This window comes from Parasteatoda tepidariorum, chromosome 7 (assembly GCF_043381705.1).
Source record: "Parasteatoda tepidariorum isolate YZ-2023 chromosome 7, CAS_Ptep_4.0, whole genome shotgun sequence".
Taxonomy (NCBI): domain Eukaryota; kingdom Metazoa; phylum Arthropoda; class Arachnida; order Araneae; family Theridiidae; genus Parasteatoda; species Parasteatoda tepidariorum.
In genome coordinates this window covers 63,846,699-63,866,117 of record NC_092210.1, presented here as the reverse complement: position 1 = coordinate 63,866,117, position 19,419 = coordinate 63,846,699, and the positions used below count along the sequence as shown (strand labels likewise).

Below are 19,419 nucleotides of genomic sequence, written 5' to 3'. Positions count from 1 at the left end.
AGTAATTTAGGCATTATACAAATTGTAAAAGTTTTAATACATACACAATAGCAGCTACAGATAAAACTACTATATTTTAAATATTTATTTTGAAAGAGATTATTTTGATATTTCCATATGCTTAGCGTTTAAAAATTAAATCACATATTCAATAACTTCCTTCGTTCTTTAATCTGATAAATAGGATTTGATTAAACATCAACACATGTGCTTAAATCAAGTTCAACGTCTAAACATATGGCACAAAATTAAATATAAGCATAAACATGTGACAAAAAATTAATTAAAAATATAAAATATGACAGTTTCTAATTTTTGATCAGAGAAATCTAGTGTTAACAAAGCCTTTATTCCTTTAAGAAAACATGAGATTTTATGTAAATGTTTTTTAGAATTCAATCGCAAGACGAATGAAAATTATCATATATGTTTCTTTAGAAATGTATCGAAATTTATAATTTACTAAGAAGTTTAATAAAAACTATTCGTATGGAAAGTTAGATTCAATTAATTACAATGATGTGCTATTAAATAAAAAAAATTCCCAAATTAGCTAGAAGTATATATTTATGCCTAATAATCTACTAACTACGAAATACTACACTCTGTCAATAAGTCTTGAAGGATTTAAAATCTAGAATATTATTTTCAGTATTCATTCAAACTGTTATCAAAATAGTATAAATTAGGATAATGGAATGCAAATTGATTTAGTAGTATATCTCATAGCATAAATATCACGCGAAGTCTGTCCTTTTCTAAAAATTTCAACTTCATAAATTCTTTCTTAATTTGACTGTCAGATTTTAATTGTGCAATAAAAACATAGTTTAAAAATACCTATTATTTTCTCTCTGTAATAGAAAATCGTATAGACAGCCGTCGCCGCTGTTTTATAAATTTCAACTTTAAATTACGTTTTATTTTGATATGCAAACTGCAATCACCATAAAGCTTAGAAAGCTTGAAATTATTAAGGTGTACAGAAACTTGAACATGAATTATGATGGAATAAAAAAGAATTAACATTCCCAAGTTAGTTCGAAAAATATGAGACTTGAAATTATGAAGATGTGTTGACAAGAGAGCAAAGTGTTCGATGAAATTAAAAAATATTATCATTCAATTATTAGTTCGAGAATTAATGACTGTAAAAGTTGTAGCCATGTATTAGTTAAAGCCATGTATAAATCTGATCATTTGTATCAAAATTTTTTAAACCTAAACAATGAAGAGAGATAAAGCAGTTTTCAATGTGAAAAATTATGTGAGATAGGATTATCGTCATATATTATTATGAAGTAATATTAATTCTCATTTATTACTTGTGTCGAAAATTCTGTAAGTTAATTATTTTTTTCAAGTACAGTTAGTTATTTTTCAAATCCAAATATTTCTTATTTCATTGCGATTAACATATTAATAAATGTGATTACATAAAGTTATAAAAGTTATATATTGAATAAACAAAATGCTCTTTTTTATCAACTTTAAAGAAAAACAATAATGAATATGAAGCAATCACGGGGGTAAGTGAGCGGAGCGAACAGGGATGGAGCCTCCTATGCTTTTTTTCAAATATGAAAAATTGGGGGAGAAATAAAAACTTTGAAATCCTGTATAATCTGAATCAAATCATTTCTTTTTGAATAATAATTATATTTTCATCACTTTTTGTTTTCAATAAAATTTACAAAAAAAAACCTTTAACGACTTTTTTTCAAACACTTCGTATTATTTTATGTACCTGTTATGATACATCTGATCTATAAATTCAGTATTTTTAGCTTTTTTTATAACAATAAAATTTACAAAAAAAAACCTTTAACGACTTTTTTTCAAACACTTCGTATTATTTTATGTACCTGTTATGATACATCTGATCTATAAATTCAGTATTTTTAGCTTTTTTTATAACAGAGGATAGTTTCTAGCTTTTCGATTGATTTCACTCAAAAGAGGATCGATAGTTTTGTTAGCTGTTTCTTCATCATCAGTTGAATCTTCATCAGTTGCGCCTTTTTCGATTCTGTCGTTCTCGAATAGATCATCCTCGGTTATGCCTTCTGCAGTTGTGATTTCTTCTGTCACGTCTTCTTTGGTTGTATTTTCAGCTGTAACAAGTTGCGGAATTAGGCGAGGATAAATGGTGGCAGCGGTGCCAACGTCTTCATCATCAGTTAAATCTTCTTCAGTTGCGCCTTTTTCGGTTCTGTTGTCCTCGGTTATGCCTTCTGCAGTTGTGATTTCCACTGTCAAGACTTCTTTGGTTGTGTTTTCAGCTGTAACAAGTTGCGGAATCAGTCGAGGATAAATGATGGCAGCAGTGCCATCGTCTTCATTATCGCCTTTTTCGGTTCTGTCGTCCTCGAATAGATCATCTTCGGTTATGCTTTCTGCAGTTGTGATTTCCACTGACACGTCTTCTTTGGTTGTATTTTCAGCTGTAACAAGTTGCGGAATTAGTCGAGGATAAATGATGGCAGCGGTGCCAACGTCTTCATCATCAGTTGAATCTTCTTCAGTTGCGCCTTTTTCGGTTCTGTTGTCCTCGGTTATGCCTTCTGCAGTTGTGATTTCCACTGTCACGTCTTCTTTGGTTGTGTTTTCAGCTGTAACAAGTTGCGGAATCAGTCGAGGATAAATGATGGCAGCAGTGCCATCGTCTTCATCATGAGTTGAATATTCTTCAGTTGCTTCTTTTTTGGTTCTGTTGTCCTCGGTTATGCCTTCTGCAGTTGTGATTTCCACTATCACGTCTTCTTTGGTTGTGTTTTCAGCTGTAACAAGTTGCGCAATCAGTCGATCATAAATGATGGCAGCAGTGCCATCGTCTTCATCATCAGTTGAATCTTCTTCAGTTGCTCCTTTTTCGGTTCTGCCGTCCTCGATTAGGTCATCCTCGGTCATGCCTTCTGCAGTTGCGATTTCCACTGTCACGTCTTCTTTGGTTGGGCTTTCAGTTGTAGCAAGTTGCGGAATCAGTCGAGGATAAATGATGGTAGCAGTGCCATCGTCTTCAATTATCCAATTCTTAGGGTAGGAATTATTTCCTGGAAATTTATAAATAACTTTGCACTTCGGAATAGTAGGGCAGCAGTTTCTGATTCCTTTTCCTCGAACAAGAGTACAATTTAGACCAAAATGCAAAGGAGCAGCCATCACAGCACATCTGATGAAATTTTAAAGAAAAAATGTGTTAATGGAGCATAAATTAAATATTAAAAAAAAATCACATGAATATAAATTTTCTGAACATGACTATTTGATCAAGCTAAGATTTTTTTCAAAACAAAGCCAGTTCAGTTCATTTTAAAAGATATTTGGATAAAAAATCTATACAAAATTTCTCTTTGTTATACTTAAATGTAGGCAAATGCTATGCACAATGTAGCAAATGTTACAAAAATATAAATTTGTAGGCAAATGTTACAGCACATTTATGTTTCTAGAAATGTGTAATAATTTTCTTTGTAGTATTAATACAGTTTACAGTTTAATTCAACTTATTGTATTTTATTCAAATTTTAAATAATTATTTTAAATATAACTTGTTATAAAGCCGATATTGTTTTTATCTAAATATCTTAATTATTTTGTAGTGAAATTCCTTTTCTATAAAAAAAGCATAAATGAAATAATTTTTTTCATTAAATAACAATTCTTTGAAAAATATTGGATTAATTTCAATTTTAGATTAATTTTCTTTTAACTTTTTTTCAATTTATTAAATTTCAAAAAAGAAATTTAAATTGCGTTAGTTTTATTACGAGCTAATACCAGTTTTACCAAACTATCATATTTTGTAGCAAAACTATGTTTAAAAAGCATATCTAAAATAATCTCCAATATATTTTTTTTCACTTTAAGAACCTTTCTTTGAAAAATATGCTTCATTTAATTTAATCAAAAGTTATTTTGTGCAAAAAATATAGAATGTTAAATAATAAAATATGCAAGGAAAACTGTGACATTGAATTGTTATAGGTTTTGTAGAAAGCAGAACAAAATCGTAAGTTTGAAAACGAAATATGTTGTACAGGTCATGAAATACAGCATTAAAATGCAAATGCATTTTTTTTTATTTCTGAAGACCATATTAATAAAATATCAACAACTCGTTGAAATGAAAGAAAAGCGACATTTTATCATGAAAAGAATAAAAATGTGAACTAAACTAAACGAAAAACAAAACTAAAATGACATCTTAAAAACAAATATCTTTGAAATTTTTAAAACAATTTACTTAAATTTCAACACAGAGACAACGGTTTGTTAGTGTATATTTTTTTACCAAAATTATGGTTTATTTTCTAGAAAATTTTATTATCATAAAAATTGAAATCTAGAACGATTGTAACATTTTTATTTAGATAGAATCATGCACGCTTTAAAAAATTTAACTCGCCTTCAAGGTAATAGAACGCTAATTTTTTTTATGATGATAGCTTAGTTTGCATAAGACGCAATTTATATTTTTCATATTTTGTGTTATTTAAAAGTATTTTTTTAATAATAAAGATTTCATAAGAAAAACTATAAGAGTTGGAACTTTTATCTAATTTATATGTCAATTTTTCAAATAATAACATGAACTAAGTAAAAAATAATAGTTACGTTCCATCACTGAAAAAAATAGATTGTAGAAATAGAATTAAAAATAATGCAATGCGCATTACAAATTTGTGACAGTTCATATCATAGTTACGATATTTACCAATAATGTGATAAATGTTACAATGTAAAATAAAATTTTATGTATGTACTAAAACGCACAATGGCTGTGTGGTTAAAGGAGATTTGGAGAACTGGGGTTGGGTTAAATCAACAGGGGTGTTTTGAAGCTTCAGATAGGTGAAAGCACACTAAGAAAAGAAAACATGGTCAAACTAACAAAATATGGTAAAGTTTACCGTGCTTCTGGTTTAACGGGAACACCAAAAAGCTCGGTAATTTTTACCGAAGAGCTTTGGTAATGATTTTGGTAAAACAAACAATGAAATATGGTCTTACATGTAATAAAATTTGAAACATTTGCGGATTTTATCAAGATTCCTTAGACCATGGGTTAAAACCATTGTTTCGATAATATTTACTATACAGGTTTTTTTATTTTTTACGAAATATGTGGTAGTCAGAAATATATTTTTAAGAACCAGAATTTCCGGTAAACCGTTACCACATAAACGACATAAACGAAAACTGTACTAAAGTCACCAGTTACATTTCATATTGTTTTGCATACCCGGTTAGAATGCAGGTAAAGAATTATTATGGTTCTGGTTTGCGGCAACTTAATACAATGTTAAGTTTACCGCGATACCATTGTTCACTTGAACAGAAATTCGACTCAATTAAACACTTAAGTTTGAATAGTCTCTCGTACTTTGAAGGAAGAAATATTTATGCAGTCTAATGCGAAGCCCAGCAGGCCTCAGCCGAACAGCTTGGGCCTTTCCAAGGAGGACTTATACGCTACTCCACTTCTTGTCATCGACTTTTTGAGGGTCAACAGCCTGCTGGATCTTGTCTGACTTTGTCGGACAACTGGAGGATAAGGAACAACAGCAAGTTTGAAACAACTTTTCAAGAAATTATAGTTAAAAGCACCATTATAGAGAGTAGGCTATTAAGCATGAAAAAAAAAGCGTTTTATGAAATTTTAAGAGTTGTTATTCTTTTTTCAGTAAAAGCTATAGCGTTTAAGAAATTCTAAGTGAAATATCATTAATTAATTCCGTACTTTACATAATTAAAATTAACTCACCCTCTTTTTACGATTTCTCCTGGTTTACATTCAATTGTTACACATTTTTCAACATCGAATGCAAAGTCGTTTACGGGTATCAATATACCATTGTCATATTCACAATATCCTGCAGCAAAAAAAAAATATACATTTACTTAAAAATACTCTGGAAAATGTAAACGTTTTTATACTAATGTAAACTGTTGGGAAACTGATAAAAAAATTTAATTTTTTTTGCTTTATTTGTAAATACCATAAAATTCGTAAACTATTGAAATGCAATTCAAAATGCTAACAAATAAATGTAAAACATAAATTTATGCTATATTTCCAAAATATATTTACTAAAACTGTTTCTGAACAAAAATTTAATTACAAATAATTCATTAAAATTTAACACTTTTCTTCTTAGTATTTCAAAATGGAAGTTTTCAATTGAGCACGAAATTTAAGAAGGGTGCATTAAGTACACAAAGAAGAAATGGTTTAAAAAATTATTGAAGAAATTGTTTAATAAAAATAATAACTAATTAATGATGAAAGGGCAAATTATGTGAAATTAATTTTAGTAATCAATTGCTGTACAATACGCTATGGCCAAAATGAGATGATTTATTCCGTAACTTAATTTATCTTCTTATTATACCCTTTTTCCTCCAACAATAAAATTAACAAATTGGAAGGCAATTTCAAAGAACCGCCATAAGTACCACCGTTTCTCAAAAAATCGTGTTCTTTTTTATTTCAACAATTTAGTGATTTTTTTTAATTTAAGCGATTAACATTTTGTATGAAATAATAACAAGTATGAATAATATCTGCTCAACAACGATACTAAGATTGATGAATCAGAATGTTGAAAAAAATGATTTTTTTATAGAAAATATTATAACATAAGCAGAAAATATTAGCTTTTTTCTATATGTACCAATCATAAAAGTATATTAAAAGAAAAGAAAATTCTGCAATTATATTTTGTAAACAAAAATATATTGAAATTAACTCATCTTGCAACTATGCGATTGATTTTTGATACCGACATAATTTTCTGCAATACCATGCGTAGTCTAAAGTATTATTTCAAAATAAGAGAAATAACATCCTATTCCGAGCAAAATATTCTCTATCTGAAGTAGTTCTGCAATCATTTCCTTATTTTCAATCATTGTTTGCTTTTGAATATCATCTAGCAAACCAATATATTTTTTATCATACAACAATGCACACTTGAGGAAAACTCGTGTTCCAAATTCTAACAAATATTTTACAATATACGGAGATAAAGAAATATGCCGATATTGCTGAATTTAATGAAAAATATGTAATGTTATAAAAACACACATTACTGTTTACATACCATTATCCGTATTAGTTGGATAAACAATGACAGAGTATGAAAATACGACGAATGTTGAAATTAAAATCCAACAGGTAATACTTTCAAGCATTCTGCTGATTCAAGTTTTAGGAATCCTGTTTTGTCTTAGATCAGATTTCGAATCCCTCACCTCTTTGACCTCATATTAGGACAGAAATCTACACACCTTGAATTTAAAATGATGCACTATTCTCTTTATTTATAAAAACTTAACCCTTAAAAGCGGAAGTTCGAATAATAAAACATTTTAAGTGAAAAGGTGTATGTAGTTTAAGTGCCGATATTACTTTGTTTAAAAAATAAGTTTTAGTTATTTTATTTTGATGACGCTGTTTGATCCTAAAAAGAAACCGGTTTAAAAAAATACAAATTTTATTTTTTTTTGCAAAAATGAATTTTTATCATCATCCATCCATCTTTATCCACCTTTTTATCTTCTGTAGTTCTGTTTTTATATTCTTTATTTTTACTCTTATTCTAACTGTATCATTTAATTTATTTTCCGAAAAAAAATATTTTTATATCATTTTTAATTAAAAATAAGTAATGTATGCGTTCGAAAGGAGCCGATAACATTGTTTTAAATATTTGTACATTCAAGAAGGATGATTTTTCTACTACTCATACGGTTTAATTTGCTTCATTTAATTAAGGTTACCAATTAATAAATACACTACAAACCCTTCGCTTAACTAAACTTAATTTTTTCACAAAATTTTAAATTTTTTTTTAAAAAAATTTGACTATTCATCATAAATATTTAAAGTTGATGGACTCTAAATAAATGTATTTATTACAGAGTTTAATCAAAATTATTTACATAAAAATTTTTATCTTTTAAATACATAATTTAATATTTGATATTTTCAATAATAATCAAATTTCTACGTTACAGCACATTAGAAAACTGGAATTTAAATCATAATATTTTTCAAATTTATTTAATAACAATTCTTCCAACTATTCTTGTCTGAGGGAAATCTAGCATATAAAAAATACACATGTTGAGAAATGCATACTTTCTTAACATGTGTATTGTAGGCATTACAAGGAATATTCCGAAATATTCATTGTAATGTTTACAATATTATAAATTGCTAGTAAACATTCCGATACGCAATAATTTTAAAAGCTGTCAAAAGTAAAAAGAAAAGCGGAAAAAAAATAATAAATAAATAAATAAATAGTAAATAAAAAAACAGTAATTCTTTTTTAAAACAAATAAATAAAAATAAAAAAAATTTGTTATGAATAATGTGCACATACACGTAGTTAAAAAATTTGGAACTTTCTGATCCCAAATATCATACAAAGTTGCTGCAAACTTTACACAAACCATGTCAAAACATATTATCCTACAAGTTAAACCCTCTCATATTCAGTAATATAGTTCAACTTGAATTTGAGGGAAGGTCACTATTGTTGTGGTGGCTGGTTTATTAAGTATTATTGCAATTATTCACAGTAGATGTTACCTACACTTTTAGAAATTTCTTGGAAAAAATGGATAAAAAACAATTTATTTAATTGTTATTTTAACATGTTCTACCAAAATAGTTGAATGATTATATAGAGGATACTGTTCAAACTGTTAACTGGGAGAAAAATCATTTATTGATCATTATTATTGTTATCGTTCATTGATAATCGCTTATTATCACCTAATACTGCTTAACAATCAGAATTTTATCAATATCAACCAGGCCCACGTCCTATGAGAATCGAGCGCACTTTTTTCGAAAGCTGGAAGCTATGCCAAGTGATAAGGGTTAAGAATTGAAATTTTTATTTTCCGTCATCGAATGCCTTACGCAACAGTGAATGTCTAATAATCTTATAGTAACAAGTTTGTGGCTGCTTAAAAATATACCCTTAAAAAAGCTGTTATGCAATAAGCCTTAACAAATTCAGCCGAATTGAGGAATTTTTTGCTTATCTTCTTACTAGCCTAAATGGATATAAGTTGATTCCAATAAACCTAATAACTCGTGTTGAACTCTTTGAATTTGGCTAATTGAATGCTTTTTCAATTATCTCACTGGCGCATTGAAAAATGTTATTGGCATTTGCAAAGAAACGGAATTTTCAACTAGCTTACAGTATAAATTTTTTATGCACAATGTATATTTAATATCATTATTTATTCAAAATTCTTACGATTTAAACTTAAAAACCAAAAAGCGCTTCTGGAAATGTGCTACTTTATTATCTGTTTTCTGAAAACACAGATTGCTTTTATGCATCAAAGTAAGGGAGTTGAGAAAGGGCTGAGTTATGGAAAACGGTTATTTTTGAAATTACAACATTTGTAAACGTTTTAAGTACTTAGATCTGTTTATACAGATGCACTCTCGGAAGGAAAACTCTCACTTTCGATGATTTAGTAGTCCTAGAGCTGTATTTCGTTAATTTTGAGAATTATTTTGCCGCGATATCACATGATTTGTGACAAAGCGAATTCTTAAATACTTGACGAAAATGTTTCCTCAACTTGGAATCTCATTGCAGTGCATAATGGGAGATTGTTAACTAGAATTATGAAACTAGAATGATGACTAGATGATTGAAAATAAAGTGATGTAACTAGCCGACAGGCTGTATGGTGGTCAAGAAATTGGTTTCGTGCCAGGGAGAGCTTGGGTTTGAATCCCGTTTAGAGCATGCATGTAACTTTTCTCTCTATTTAATCTGTCCCTCTTGCGTTTTGTTTGGGTGACATTGATCTACCAATATGATGCACAAGATAAAATGGTTCATAAAAAAGTTAGATACATTAGGCGTTAGGAGTTTTTTTTTAAGTAGGATAACGAAACATTTCTTTAATTTTAAAGAAGTTCGTTTCCTCGAAGAAGTGATGAGTTTTGCTCGGAGTATATACCAGGAAACAGTTTCGCCAAAAACGAAAAAAGTTTCGTGAAATTTGATCATCCATTTATTACAATTTAAACTGATAAAATTAGTTGTGTTTTTTGCCTTCAATAGGTTGCATATAAACTAATGTAATTTATTGGTGAAATAATTACATAAACAAATCCATTTAAACACAAATACTAATCCCAATAATTTGCTATTTGAAACACCTCATAATTTAAAAATTCATCTTACACTCCCAATTTAATAACAGAAAAAAGAAATTCTTTCCGGACTTCAGGATAAAAATGTTCGTTTTAATTGCTTTGTCTGAGTAAAGACTTTAAAAAAGCCCCAAGGTGTTTTGAGAACTTCTGAAAGTAGTAATGAGTTCTTTGAAACATCGTATCTTTAACGAGCTAAATCCAATCCTAGCTTAGCCTTCATTTTAAAAGCGTCCATTTCATTAATATTCTTTAGCAAAGAGCTTTCTGAAAGGATAGGAGAAAAAATTTTGTTTCTTTTTAATTTACAAACTCTAACAATAAAAGTATTTAGAGAATTTTACCTGTATTTTATTGCTGTAACAGGCAAGCTGATTACACTCCAATGTAAAATCAATAATTGTTTGTTGAAAACTGGCTGGTAGTTTTTATCGATATTGGTTTATAATAATGTGAAACGATATAAAATAACATACTTTCATTTTTTGACGATAAAAAATTTTATAAATTGCTGCTAATAGTTTTTTTTTACTTTTAATCTTAAATCTAAGTAGCTAAACGTTGTCTTCAGATGCCTTTTACTTTTCTTTAAATTGTTTTTTTTTTCATTCTATAAAACGTTTCCAAATTATTTTTATCAGATATGTATTTCATTGTTTTAACAAATATACGATGTGTTTAAAGAGACATTTCAAATATTATTTTATTTTTTTTAGAGATTATTTGATTATGAAAGAATCATTTTACTGTCAATAAACCATTTAATTTTTTAAACCGAATGAAAAAATATATATATTTGCTAGATAATATTAAGTACAATAATATCAATCAAGGTGGCTTTCAGTACTACGGCCGTAATCCTCTCGATATCGCTCTTATATTTTGAGTCATAAAAAAACGAATCTTTCATGTGGCTATTTTAGATTAATTAAGACTTAATAATTGAAACTAAGATGGCTGTTAGTATTATGATGATCTTCACAATACCGTGCTTATTTTGAATCAGCAACCTAAATTAATCTTTCATGTGGCCATTATTGATTAATTAAGGCTTAATAATTGAAACTAAGATGGCTGTTAGTATTATGACGATCCTCACAATACCGCGCTTATTTTGAATCAACAAACTAAATTAATCTAGCCATTATAGATCGCCATTATAGATTAATTAAGGCTTAATAATTGAAACTAAAACGGCTATAAGTATTATAACGATCCTCACAATACCACGCTTATTTTGATTCAACAAACCAAACGAATCTTTTATGTGACCATTATAGATTAATTAAGGTTTAATAATTGAAACTAAGATGGCTATTGGTATTATGATGATCCTTACAATACCACGCTTATTTTGAATCAGCAAACCAAGAAGACTCCCCGTGTAGTAAATGGTGACTGATGTACGTTAAATCTGTCGAGTCGCAAAGTCCTCCATGTTCCCATAACAAATCAATACCTATGGGGGCACTGATCAAGGAGTTTCCTTGTCTTCTGGAGTGGTTCAAAATTACAAGGCTACGGAGTTGAACATTAGTAGTCGTAATCTCATTAAGCCCGTTTTTCTAAAAATATTTGTAGTTTAAGTTAACTTAAATGGTAGGGATCAAATTATGCTACAGGTTAGTTCGTCAAACGAGAAAAAATATGGTGGAAATGGACAGAAAAATTGGAAAAACTTGGAAGTGAATGCGATTTTACCCAAATTAGTGAAATAATGTTCCCATTTTATCTTTTAAAAATGATTTCATATTTCAATCCTATCTTGAACATGCACTTGCCACTAAAATGTTTCTAAGATAGGTTAAGTTTTACAAGCAAATATATGAAAACAAAATAAAATAAAAGTTTGTTTAATAAAAACATTCCTCACTTCCAGATTTATATATCTCTTTCTCTCAACGTCAAAATAACTCACTCTGAAAGATATATGAGACATCCAGGAAAAGAATCGAAAGAAAGAGAAGGTTTCGCTTTTGCTCATATTCTTGCATATCAACACGAGGACACATTCTTCTTCCACTGTTGTTGCCAAAACGAAAAGAGAAAAAAAGAAAGAAAACGACTGCTTTCGCCGATAAGGGAAAACGAGTCGATGGAGTAGAAAGAAGTGAGAAAGGCTTCGAAATCAATATATTCTGAGAGATTTCTGTAAAAAAAATATTCCGATTACCCTTGTGCCGTCAAGTTGGAAGACCAATGACGTCAGCCGTGACCTAAAAGAGCTAAATTGAGGTTTTCCTTCGGAAATTCGGCGTGAAAACAAGGTTTTTGTCTTACCATTTTGAATGCAAAAGCGTAATGAGCTCCTTTTGTTCTATCGAATATTGAAATTAAAGCGTGCCTTCTTTATTTTGATTTTCATTTCAAAGAATCCAAATGTTTGTCTATAATTTTAGTACTTTTCTCTTTTAATATGCTATGTCAGGTTGAGGTATGATATATATATATTTATATATATAATAAGCGTCAATAATTTCTATAAAATACCATTGTATTAAGGAGTTGTATTAAAAATTACAACTGTTACTGATATTACAATTTTTATGTTACCTAGTTTAACATGTTATTTCCTTGCGAAAATCTATTTTCGTGCAAATACAAGGTGACAAACCACTCAGATCGATCTTAACTTTAAATCTAAACTTCAGTATGAACACGCCATAAAAAAAATTTCCACTACCTTCAGTTCCGTTTTCTTGTTGTTGTTGTTTTTGTTAATTTACGTCGCGCTAGAGTTGCACAATGGGCTATTGGCGACGGTCTGGGAAACATCCTGGAGGATGATCCAAAGACATGCCATCACAATTTTGATACTCTCCGGAGGTGATGGCACCCCCGCTTCGGTGGCCTGACGACCGGCGCGCGAAGTCGAGCACTTTACGGTAGCACAGTTTAAAGAGAACCAATACCGCACACCCTCGGTCCCTACGCAGACTGATCCAAGTGGTCACCCACCCGCACACTGACCGTAGCCAGTGATGCTTGATTTCGGTGATCTGCTGGGAACCGTGTCATAATGATCAGTCCACTGCGGGACCCGTTTTCATTTCATATTTAGTAATCTGGCAACTTAACTATTTTTAAATAATCGTTGCCAGTTGACCGTCAGTACATGATGTCTTTCTTTTTTCTCTCTTTATGGGTTTTGTTTTGAGTTTTGTGCTTTTTCTTCTTAATTAAATTATGTTAATAAATTGCTCTTATTTTTTGGTGCTCCTCACTTTATTGCATTGATATTGATATAATATTTTGTATCGGTTACATTAATAAAATATCAGAAAATACTCATTTTTAAGATTTAAACGTGTGGGTTGATAACGAGACTATAATAAACTATTATGTTTTATATAAGTTCGATGATTCCCCAACCAAAAACTACTCTTGAATTTTTGCAAGTATCTAGCCAAAGAATAGAGAAAAAATTTCTCAAAATTAAATGCTCTCTGCTGTGACTAGAACTTCTGTACCATACATTTTTTATTTAGATGTGTAATTTTGGGTCAAAGATGTTAGAAAATTAGCGTAGTGGTTTTCATAAGCCGAAACAAACAAAATTTGCCCATCTTCGATTTATGATTCGGGCTAAACGGTAAAACTAAATTTTAGTTTTCATCTAGCGCAGAATTCAATGCACTTGCAGCTCAGTGCATGCAAAATTTACGTCCCTTATTGATGTTGTAAGCAAATAACTGAAAAAAATGCCCAAAATTTTCCAAATATTTCGATTTTAGAGCTTAATTTTCTTCTTAAACCGTCGCTAGCTCATATTATGCTCTTATTTGGAAAAACAAAAATGAAATAAAGTCGTCTCCAGCTTCTCATAAAGTAATGGAAACCTTTAATTTTATTTGACGTTTCTAAAAGTTAGTTTTCTCAAATGTTTATTTTTGTTTGATACTACCTTCACTTACTTTTTCAGTTTAATAGCTTAGAAGGATAAAATTTAAATATAATTTGTTTTACGAAAAATGGTATAAGAGGTTTGCTGCTAAAGAAGAAATCACCATCAGTCAGAATTTCTTTTTGCCTCACAGAAATAAAGTGAGTACTATAAATTCAGCAATACTTCATGCCGCAGAATGTTATTAAATTTTTGCAAGTCAAAGTGTTGAAGTTTTCTAGAACTTTTCGCCCTCATCTCTGCCGTATTTATTTTTTTCTCCAGGGATCGTTCGATATTGAAAATCAATAAAAAAAAACTTCAATATCAGATGTTTCCTTTAGTTTAAATAATTCGAGTTAAACTAGAAAAAGAGTTCGTTAATTGAAATCATTAGCTATATACATGCTATATTTAATTTAAATAGATGTTGTTAATAATTCAATGAATTGCTATGCACCATAATACATCACTTTTCTTTGTTTTGTTTTTTTTGCAATACATTTATTCAAAAAACATTTTTTTTAAAAAATGTTCTTGATATTTTCTCAAAGTGGATTTTTTTATAAATTGGTTAGTTTAAATTCGCTTAAAGTAACAGAATAAATATGTTCTCTGTGGTTTTATGACAAAATCTCTTGGACTGTAAAAATATTTTGGTGTGCAATTGCCGCCTAATTTTGGTTTTAAGGTAAACAAAAGGTTTACATGCAATACATGTAATCATATTTTTTGTTTACTTTTTGATTGTTATTGTTTCATTTATTTATTTATTCATTTTTTGTCTGTTAATTTACTGACTAAATATATTTCCACGCGCATTAGAATCAATTTACGGCTTCATTGCAAAAACATTTCATTCAAAAAAACAAGCATGTTTTGATAATATATTCTTTCTAATTGTTTGAAACAATTATTATTTTAACACTTTTATACAATTTTTTGCACGATAACTACAGTTCTGTACTTAAAAAAGTATTTAGCTTACCTTAACACCAAAAATGGTGGCAACTATTTCACCAAAATTTTTTACAGTGTAGAAACAAAATATCGCTTAAATAAAATACCCTTTAATGAAGAAAATGTCGACTTTGTAAAATCTCAAGGTTATAAAATACGCTTAATTCTTACGTGATTTTTATCTACGTAATTTATTGCCGACGTGATAGTTAGACCACACGATATTATGCCCACACGAAATTTTGATGTGACTTATATGTTAAATTCAATCCCTTCTTTTATCATTATTACTCTATCTAATAACATCACGAAGAGTCAACTAACCATAAAACAACTTTTTTTAAAGTAGTACATTAATTAATATTACATATACATCTTTTATATAAAGCAAATTAGTCAATAAAGTATATAATGTTATTACTTATTACTATATCAACTAATAGTAATGAGTAATAATGTTAGTGCATATAGTTAAGTTATGTAATGTGTAGTGTAATTACATTATACCATAGCTCCCATGTATAAAGAGTCGTCATTGAATGACACAACAAATATAACACCTGAAATAAAATTATTTGTTTGGTGCAATGCTATAAATATATTAGAATATACTCTCTTAGAGAGCGATATTTTTCTCTTTTTAACGGATTTAACAATTTGGAAGCATAAAATAATACCTGAATTGTTGTAGCAGACAAAATTTCGGTTTGATTGTCACATGTAAGAAAAGCTCCTTTCCGGCGATTATGACGGGTTTTTTTTTTTTTTTTTTTTTTTTTTTTTTTTTTTTTTTTTTTTTTTTTTTTTTTTTTTTTTTTTGAAAGCGTGCTTATGTGTTTTTTGTTCAGCTGTTTATGATGTGTGTAGTATGCAGAAAAAAAGTTTGATCCTAAAACTAAATGAACGAAATTACATTATTCTTTGAAAAAAATGGAAAAAAAAGGTTCTAATATGAAAGCATTTAGTTATTCTTCTTCTTATTAGACACTACAACCCGTTACAGGCCAAGGCTATCTCAGTCAGTTTATCCCATCTAGATCTAGTATTCAGTGCTATATTTTTCCATCTATTAGATCCCAAGTCCTTTAACCACTTCTCTACTCGATCTAGCCGTCTTGTTTTAGGTCTTCATCTTTTTTTTCCCTCTGGTGTTTAGAAGATTATTTTTTAATTATTAATAATATAATAATACTATTATTATTTTTAATTTTTAATTCTTAAAATTATTTTAATTATTATTTTTAGTTATTATTTCAATTAATTTATTTAATTAAGGTTCTTTTTATATATTATATTTAATTAAATTAAACAAAATTTTGCAAAGCTAAACAACAAACGTTAGATAAATATTTTCTTCACTTTTCAATAAAGAATCGTTTGAAGCACATCACAAAACTTATTTTTATACTAACTTTTAATTTATTTATTTATTTGTACTAATCTTGAATTCAGATTAAGCGATCTGTTTTAACAAGTATTTTTCCGCTTTAAGATTCTTTCTTTATATACGGATTTTATTATTGCATATAGTTTTAAAGTTATAAAAAAATATTTGAAGTCAATGAGAAGCTTTAGAGAATTTTTAAAAGTACCGCTTACCAACCTTATGTAAATCACGAGCATTTTTCTGTTTTCCTAATCCCTCCTTATATACAGCTTTTACTATAATATATAGTTTTAAAGTTATAAAAAAAATATATTTGTTAAACAGTCTGTGAAATTCTTTAGCGAACTTTTAAAAGTGCCGTTTACTTATGTTATACAAATCACAGCACACAAATATAAATGTTAGTATAAGCTTCACTTAATTCGCACCAGAAATTCGAGGAATTCGTAAATACGCTTTTCTGATCAGATGTCCTAAAAATAGACACACCAAAATTATTTCCATGAAACTTTCAGCAAAATTACTCGTCAGTAAACGCCAAAATTAATTGCATGAGCATTCGTTACTTTCGCGTGGTTGGATTTCTGCTATTCTGTCTTTAAAAGTTACCGAAACGGATAATCCGTTGGGATATTAAAATTTAGGGAGACAATTATTTTCATTTATTTTGTTTGTAAATTGTTTGTCTGTTGTTTCAGGAAATTGCTTAAGATTGCAGTAAGAATTATTACTCTCTGTTGTTCTTTGAGAGTGTAGTTTTCAACCTCTGCTTTATTCCGAAATTAAATAAAAGAAATGAACAATTCAGAATGTGCAAGTTTTAAGACATTTTATATTTTCTAAGAAAAAGGGAATTTCTTTTTGTAGAAAATTTATTTCTTTTTTATCCGCCATTAAAAACAAATATGTTATACTTTATTTTTTAAGATTATTTTGACATACTTTTTAAGCATTGTGAATATATGTACCATCAGAAACAATGTGACAGTTCAGTTTATTTATGAAATATTCAATATTCTTTATTCCAAAATGTTTCAGACATGAAAACCTTATTTTATGATTTAAAGTTAAGTTATGCATTGAATTTTATTATAAGAATTTACCATTCTAGACTCATTTCATTAAAATTATATTGGTTAAAAAAGAAATTGTGACCATGAAGTATAAAAAAATTCATCATAAATGGTTTTCTATCTATTTTTAAAGTTTCAAGCTTAATTTTTAATCAAGCAATAATACATTTTTTTACTTAATTTTTGTACATTATTCGGTTTGATTTTATCTTTATACGTATTACATAATATTTATTCCATTTAAGAACCAACAACGAAGCTACAATTTTTAAACTGGTGAAAATTTCATTCTAATTTAGAGGTATGTTATTTTACTAATAGTCGAACTGTTAGATTTAACCATAAAACTGCCGGGGAGAATGCGTAGAAACAATAAACAATTATTTGTTTGACAACGATGAAATGAACTGTCGCAGCTGACTTTATATCACAACTAAATACTAGAATCTAGTTTTATGTAGCATCTGAGCTTTAAAAGGGTTGATGTCACCAAAATTTCCAAAAGTATTGTCTCTCGTTAGAAAAATACATATTTTTATCTTTAAAAAAAACATTAAAAAACTTAATAAAATTAATTTGTGATGTTTTTTTTCCTTTTTTTAACATAATATAGCAGTTTCATAACGATGACAAATTCAATGCGAAAAAAAGTATGGTAAAAATTGTTCTTTAAACTTAAAGCTGGGTAATATTTATCACAATATTTCTTCCCTTCAACACATGAAGAGTTTCCAGCGTCTAATCATTACCTAAAGAAATTGATGATAATAAAGAAATCATTACACATAATGATACTATACCTTGTGAGAATACACGGATCGGTCATCTTTATCATCTGATTTTTAAAAAAAAATAAATATACTTCACGTAAACAGTTGAAAACAGTGATAAAGAGAATTACAACAAACTCTTGCTAGTCTTGTCCTTGGATGTATTGCCCTAAAGTCACAATTAAAAGTAAGGTCAATCATTTGCTAAAATATTTCGTAACACCTTTCGTGTCGTATTTAGAATTAATTGTTTCGTTTGTATACAGCAGTTGAAATATTTGACATATTGTAATTAATATTCCTATAGAGTTACTTTTAATTTCGTCTACGGTTTAACCATAAGTTAAACAAATATGAGTATACATTATGTCGGAATGATATTTATAACTTTAAGCGCTAATTAAACATAAAAATGAAATCTTAAATTCAACTTCTTTCTAATTTTCACAATATTATTGTTATATGAAGCACAAAAATGCAAATATTAGGGTAGAGCATAAATTAAATATAAATGCAAATTTTGAATACAGGTGCAAATTATTATTTAAAACTTTTAATTAAATTTTTTTGTTAACGTTTATTCTAGCATGCATTTTTGTTACAAAGCTAAATCCATTCAAATTTTTCATTTAACTAGTTTTTATATATGGTTGTGCAATGTTGTACATGGTTGTATATGGTTGTGTATAAATGTCCAATAAAGCAAATAAAACGTTTATAAAAATTGTGCTATATTGTGTTGCTGTAACAATATGACAGTGGTAATTAAGCTGAGTTTTAAGTTTCAGAATACACTAATTAAAATTCTGGATCAAATTACAGTAAAAAGTAACTGCACACTGAGTTCAATAATTGATCCATTTTTGCAAATTGAGATAAATTTCAAAATAACCTCTTAATCATAATCTTGGTCTAGAAATTCTGAAAAAGAAATTTTTGCCAATTTTCATCAAGACCTTTCTTGCAAAGAAACTTTCATGAAAGTCCGCGTCATAATTGGTCGATTTCGCTCAGAATGAGCCATAAACATCTTTGAACATACAATTAATTCCTGCCTTATTTTATGCCTTAATTCCATGCATATTAATTGCATCATTTTTACGAAAATATGAAAGAAACGTTTTTTGACGCAACCCTTTTGTTAG

General features: G+C 28.6%; 2 protein-coding genes across 4 annotated transcripts in view; one reads left to right on the top strand and one right to left on the bottom strand.

Annotated features, from left to right (window-relative positions):
• LOC107452671 (prohormone processing protease amontillado) overlaps positions 1-19,419 on the top strand; it is a 274,223-nt gene that overhangs the window by 140,355 nt on the left and 114,449 nt on the right. The gene's annotated exons all lie outside the window — the stretch shown is intronic.
• On the bottom strand, positions 148-18,459 carry LOC107452672 (otolith matrix protein OMM-64). 3 transcript variants are annotated; one of them, XM_071183525.1, is made up of 3 exons: positions 18,305-18,459; positions 5,768-5,876; positions 148-3,172 (listed from the first exon to the last, which is right to left on the bottom strand). In XM_071183525.1, the coding sequence occupies exon 3, from the start codon at positions 3,160-3,162 to the stop codon at positions 1,912-1,914; it is 1,251 nt and encodes a 416-aa protein (XP_071039626.1). In that variant the 5' UTR covers positions 3,163-3,172; positions 5,768-5,876; positions 18,305-18,459; the 3' UTR covers positions 148-1,911. The 3 variants fall into 3 exon arrangements, with proteins under 3 accessions (XP_071039626.1, XP_015924708.1, XP_071039625.1); XM_016069222.3 differs by lacking the exon at positions 18,305-18,459 and adding an exon at positions 7,107-7,439; XM_071183524.1 differs by lacking the exon at positions 5,768-5,876 and having other exon boundaries at positions 18,305-18,403.

Bases quoted from the DNA above. Each gene is read 5' to 3' on its own strand.
- LOC107452672 (XM_016069222.3), bottom strand. From the start codon at position 7,197: ATGCTTGAAAGTATTACCTGTTGGATTTTAATTTCAACATTCGTCGTA. The intron at 5,877-7,106 runs GTATGTAAACAG...TTTTTGCTGCAG, and splicing joins TCCAACTAATACGGATAATG to GATATTGTGAATATGACAAT. The intron at 3,173-5,767 runs GTGAGTTAATTT...AAATTTCATCAG, and splicing joins GGAGAAATCGTAAAAAGAGG to ATGTGCTGTGATGGCTGCTC.